The following is a 6,265-nucleotide window of genomic DNA, read 5'->3' as shown; positions in this document are numbered from 1 at the left end:
CCTGGCTCGGGAACAGACTTTGAAGTGGGTTTTTAGCGCGCACGTGTGAGAGCCCGGCCAGGGCCTGAGCAGAGACCCGCTGGGAGGAAAGAGGAGGCTCCGGCCCGGGCCTCCACCCCTCCCCTGCTCCCCGTGGCTTCGGCCTTTTCAAGCCGCCACCCGGGACCATAGGACTCCCCCGCCTCCGCCCACACCCCCCCCCCCCCCCCCCCCCACCGTCCCTGGCTCGGGAACAGACTTTGAAGTGGGTTTTTAGCGCGCACGTGTGAGAGCCCGGCCAGGGCCTGAGCAGAGACCCGCTGGGAGGAAAGAGGAGGCTCCGGCCCGGGCCTCCACCCCTCCCCTGCTCCCCGTGGCTTCGGCCTTTTCAAGCCGCCACCAGGGACCATAGGACTCCCCCGCCTCCGCGCAGGCGCGCAGCCTGCAGCCGTCGAGTCGGATTCTGCAGCCAGGGGTTGGGGGGAGTTGAAAGCAGCACCGCGGGGCCCGTGGCTCGGGCTCAGCCGGGAGGGAGGGAGGGAGGAGAGGAGAGGGATGTGGGAAAGAGGATTGGTTTTGGGGCGGCTCTGGAGTCAGGAACATGGCGGCCGGACGCGAACCCCCGCGGAGCGCAGCACAACGCAGACTGCGCCGGGCCGCTCTATGGCGGCGTGGAAATCCCCCAGTTCTTCCTCCGCGCTGGGCGCCTCGCGGGAGAACGTAGGTCGTAATGCAGTTTAAAGACAAACAAAAACGGAAGCAAAGTAATTCTTCCTGGGCGTTGTGGTGGGAAGTTGGTGTGCCCTTTGGGGGGTTGGGGTTCTCACAGGCCTTGGGCAGAAAGCCCACCAGGATTCTCTTCGTGCTCCTGGGACAAAAAACAACCCCTCTTTCCTCATATGTATGTACGTGATTTCGTGTTAACCGTGCCCCTGTCTGGATTCCAAAACACCTCAGAGTCCTTAAAATGAACAAGAGTGGACACTGTTCTCTTCCCAGGACAATGGCCAAGCCCATTAGGAGGGTAGCGGGGCTTGTCCGCTGACTTGTGCCGTTGGGAGTTTGAATGCTACTCATTACGCAGGCCTCGTTTTCTGCATATATCATTCAAAGGATCCTAGGAGAATCGGCACTGTTGTCGCTTTTGTGTGTGCCACACCACCTGGTGCTTAAAGGGGGTCGAAATCCCCAAAACTTTAATTCGTTTCTGGTAATTCTGGGATCTCGAGCTCGTGTTTACTCAACAACAACAACAACAACAAAAATGCTACGGATTGACTGTCTCAATGTTTCGTTAATAAGAAAAAAAAAGCATGACATTTTAAAAAGTGTGGTTTATTGACTCCCATCTTCTGTAGGCAAGAAAGCGGCAGGAATCCTAGGTCTTCATAGAGACCAGCATCTAAGCAAAAAGACAACCCTCTTTAGGACTGTCCACTGTCAAGCGTTCTGGCCATCTGAAGGTGTGGGGCAGTTCCCAAGGGCCACCTTGGGAAGGGCCGCAGGTGGGTGGGCAGGTCATTAGCAAGTCTGGCACTGATCTGGGTGAAATCTGCAAAACAGTGCCTTTATCTGCAGAGAACAATTGATGGGGTTGTCTTTCCTCCTTTTCAATGCACAAAAACCACGGCTTTGGAGCAAGAATTTGGGCTATGCATTTAGGTTGTGTGTTTTGCATTGAAAACCCCTGGGCAATTAAAATAAGCATGCTCAGTAGTATTTTCTGTTCCTTTATGTGTGCTTTCTGCAAGTCAAAGCCGCTGGAGCCTCTTCTGCAGTTTGAAAACTTGTTTTGAAATTGCCACCACGCTGATTTTTTTCTCCTTCCTATGGGTGAAGTTTTCTTCCCAGACTTGGCTACTCCGCACCCCCACAGTGGAATAAAGTATTGACATCTTTGAGAGATCAAAGGCAGTAAATGGTGCTTGCTGTATACTTTATGTTTCCACGCTGTAGTCTAAACCCTGAAATTTGAGCTTCTTCCCAGTAAAATCTCTTGGTATAAAAACTTTGTAATTAAGAAGTTTGTTAAATTGGAAAAGTGTTAGCCAGGGCGTTTGACAGGGATTCGTCTCCTTTAAGTTCTACAGAGCCTGGATTGTCTCCTCAGTTTGACTTTCAAATCAAGTTAAGATACGCTGGTGAACAGTTTCCTCTGGATACCCGTGGTGTACTTTGGGTAACTTAGTAGATAAAACTGGTTGATTTTTATGGGACATTATGTGACTGGGATTTCTGGAAACCAGGACGAGTTAATAGATTGACAATCTTTTATATTGGTTTGTTGTCTCCAAAGGGCACTTATTTTTCACTAAAGTTTTTGCTTCTGGTGTGACTTGAAATTTGCAGCTTGAAAACCCCCAAGTTTACCAGGAACATTTAAAGAGAGGAGTGTTGAGATCACTTGAACTAATGGTAACTTTTAATATAGAAGCATAACTTTTTTGAAAATTAGACAAACTTCTGTTTTAAAACATCTGTTAAAACTAAAGATACTAAAGATAAATCTTTATAAAAGCTTCTAACAGACTAAGCTACTTTGTGTGTTTCTAATGTGATAACACTGAACCTGTTTTCTAATCTGATAAATAGAAACAGAAGCTTTACAGCAGCTATAAAAATGTTTTTCACCAAATGGCAAGTCTAGGCTCTCTAATAGGCGGTATACCTTGTCCAATGTGATTTTTGAAAATACAACCTATGCAGAGGCCATTTGGACTTAGGATGTCAAAAATAAAAGAGCCCATCTTGTTTTATTATAAACTAGCCACTTAAAACATGTAATCCATGTATCATTTTATGACATTTTTTTCTATAAGAAAATGTGGCCTGTTTTGACCTATCTGCAGTTCACTTTTTGTTTTTTTGCCAGTGTTGTCCTGCTTGGTATCCGGGACAGACTCTAATTCCTGACGAAGAACTTGATACTGACGTTGGTATGCAGCAACCAGCCCTCCATAACACTACCTATCCTAAATGCAGGGTTAATGCCGAACCTACTGTGCAAGAAATGATTTACTGATGAGGTTTCAAAGAAAACCACATCAATTTGGATGTCTGTTACCTTGAAGTGATCATTTTAAGAGTCGTAGCTTCTTCCCTAGGTATAAAAAGACTATTTTGTTCTTCTGGTGTATTTCATTCTGTGTTGAGCAATCATTTGTGAAATGAAAAAGCAAAAATGCTCCCCCTCCAATTTAGGATTCATAAATGGGAAGATGATGGTGAAGAAGGGCCTAATTCATAACTGAGTATGCATTATCTCATGCACTGTTGCAAATCTCTTTCCAAATACCTGCATCCCACATGTAGAACTGATGTTTCAAACTAGAAAAATGAATATTTGTTTTGTTAATTTCTTATGTTTGTGTTCAAAAATCAATATACAGGATCCCTACGATTGTTGATTGACTTCAATAAAGCCTCTTGAATTATTTTTGTGATTATTGTTTTATTACAGTAAGGTCTACAGCCCCTGAATAACCTTGATTAACCTGTTGGATGGGGCAATTTGTGTTGTATTCACATTTTTCATGGTATAGCTGGCTTTTCACTGAGCGATGAACTTGAGAAAACCCACAGAACAAATCCAAACCAACTCTTTTGAGCCCTTAGTTCCCTCTTCCTAGGGGTTCCAGGCCAAGTGCTGGGGTTTGAATGAGGTCAGGAAAGAATTCAGTAGCAAGGATCCACTAATTCATAGAAGGAAGGGATGGAGGTAGGAGTTTGGAGGAATAAAGAACATTTACATACCAGTGAGGGAGAGTGAAAAAATGTAACTGAAGGTCATCACAGAAGGTAAAAGGAAGCCTCCATAACGCTCCAGAGGAAACACTGCGAATTTGCATTTGTATTTTCCTGAAGCCCTGAAGTGATCTTAGGTACAGTTTGGCAACCACTGATTAGAATAGTTACATAATCATGAGATATAGGTGTATTAAAGCATGCTCATTAAGAATTAACTGTAGTGTTCGGAAAAGGAAGACACTTGAAAGAAATTCTTTTAACAATACATACTTGATTTGTCATTTTAAATTTAATATCTGTAATCCAATGTATTCTGTGAATGCCATCACTGTATGTATTTAGCATGATTGTGTTATGATGAAATATTGTAAAACTGTAGCCTGCATATATCACTATTGGAACTTCAAACCAATTTTAGTAATATGTCTGGTAAGTAAACCTATACTATTGCAAGTTTTAAGAAGGAGGGATAAATACTCATCTCCCTCTGATTCCTGTTGTTCACTTACAGGAACAGACAGGCTGAGGGATATGGCTCAGATAGTAGTGCTTGCGGGGAAGCTTTGCTTACAATCCCCAGCAGCACATAAGCCAGGTATGGCAATGAGTGTTTGTGATCCCAGCACCGGAGACACGGAGGTAGGAGGATCAGAACTTCTGAGAAGCAAGGTCATCCTTGGCTAACTAGAGAGTTGTAGGCCAGCTTGGGATACATAAGATCCCATCAAAAAAATAAAAAATAAAAAATGCCAGTCAAGGAAGTCTGTAGCAATGTTGGTAGAATTGGTAGAATTGTTTTTCTGTATTTAAGAACAGGAACTATTTTTGAAACAAGCAACAAGCACTGGATAATTTTTATGATATTGTTGAAAAAAACCCTTTGAAAGGTAAGGTACGAAGTTGTGATGTGAGCCAGCTGCACTGTTGTTCTAAGGACTAAACAACAGCAAATGTCCATAAAGAACCTGTCACTGAGTATTCCCTGAGCAAACGTTAATTCCTTTCTTTTCTATTTGCAGGTAGTCATTGTTTCGTTTTATTAAAAGTATATCATAGTTTCTTTTTGGGTCCAAATCAGCACAGATGACAGATGATAGACAGAGGTTGGGGTTATCCAAGAAATACTATACTTCATAACAAAATCACTAGATCAAGCATGCAAGTTTATAAACATAACTGAATATTTAAACACATAAATTAAAAAGTTATTAGATACCTATTGTTCATTATCTTTCAGTAAATACACTTATGCTTTGATAAAAATAAGTTGAATACTTAAAACCTGTAAACATGATGCTTTAAAGGTTTATTTTGAATTGTACAAAATTTTTACTTAACAATTTGATTCTTATTAAAATTCAAAGGTAGTCTATACTTACATGTAAAGAAAGGATTAAATCTTATGTCTTAAATTACTCAGTTTTTCTCGTACTAAATTTATGTTGGTATTATGCTGGTGTGACTATAGAGTAATGAGACTGATTTTCTTATGAGACTTGGAATCTAGCCTTGAACACAATTCCCAAAGAAATGTCCTGAAATGGTTTAATCAGTGTCAGCATTGTTTTAATTTATGGACTCCTGAGGTGACTGTTGTGCCCTTAAGACAAAAAAGAAAAAATCAAAGCCGGGCGTGGTGACGCACACCTTTAATCCCAGCACATGGGAGGCAGAGGCAGGCAAATCTCTGTGAGTTCAAGGCCAGCCTGGTCTACATAATGAGTTCCAGGACAGCTAGGGCTACAGGGAGACTCTGTCTCAAAAAGACCAAAAAAAAAAAAAAAGAGAAAAATAAAAAATGAAACAAACAATAGCTACTGGTTTTACTATTTTATAACCATTCTTCTGATTCTATTATGGTGTTATAATGGGTTCCCTTATTGTATGTGTAAGGGGTATCTCCAGCTCCACAGGGGGAAAGTGGGTCTTGATTCAGGTATAGCTTGGTGACACATACCTGTAATCCCAGTACTCAAGATTCTGAGGCAGGAGAATAATGAATCTGAGGGGCACCTTAGGCTACCTTGTCTTGAAAGAAAGACAACTTAAAAATGAAAAAAATGCTCTAATACAGCATGCCTTTTTTCAGTAGAGATCTATTTATACCAGGAAACAATATAAAACCTAGCTTTTCACAGAGGAGCTGTCTGGATGGGAAATGCTTTTTCCCTCTTAGGGAGTTTGGAGACTTGGCAATCTCAGAGAGGTTGAACTGATGCATGGCATGGCTTTTATAGAGACCTAGGGTCTTTTCATGCTCTCTCCCTCCTCTCTTTGTGTGTGTGTGTGTGTGTGTGTGTGTGTGTGTGTTGGGGTAGAGTCCCATGTACAGCAGGCTGGTCTCAAACTAAGTATGTAGTCAAGGTTTGGTCTTAATCACTTGATCTTCCTGCTTCACTCCCAAGTGCTGGGATTACAGGTGTGTGCCATCACATCTGGCTATGTCTTTCTTCATTAAGTCTTTTTTCACTTTTGCTTGTCTTTTTTCTCCTGATTCATTTGCTCCATCTATTAGACAATGGGGGTCATCCATGTAAAA

General features: G+C 42.3%; 1 protein-coding gene across 1 annotated transcript in view; it reads left to right on the top strand.

The window, feature by feature from the left end:
• Zic3 (Zic family member 3) overlaps positions 1-3,413 on the top strand; it is a 12,921-nt gene extending 9,508 nt beyond the window's left edge. The window contains exon 3 of the mRNA XM_008821793.2: positions 2,852-3,413. Within this exon, the coding sequence (XP_008820015.1) occupies positions 2,852-3,001 (150 nt within the window). The 3' untranslated portion in view covers positions 3,002-3,413. The remainder of the gene's footprint in view (positions 1-2,851) is intronic.
• The last annotated feature ends 2,852 nt before the right edge of the window (positions 3,414-6,265 follow it).

This window comes from Nannospalax galili, unplaced genomic scaffold (assembly GCF_000622305.1).
Source record: "Nannospalax galili isolate Female #2095 unplaced genomic scaffold, S.galili_v1.0 scaffold167, whole genome shotgun sequence".
Taxonomy (NCBI): Eukaryota; Metazoa; Chordata; class Mammalia; order Rodentia; family Spalacidae; genus Nannospalax; species Nannospalax galili.
Note: the sequence above shows the minus strand (reverse complement) of the source record. Positions and strands in the feature narration are given on the sequence as shown.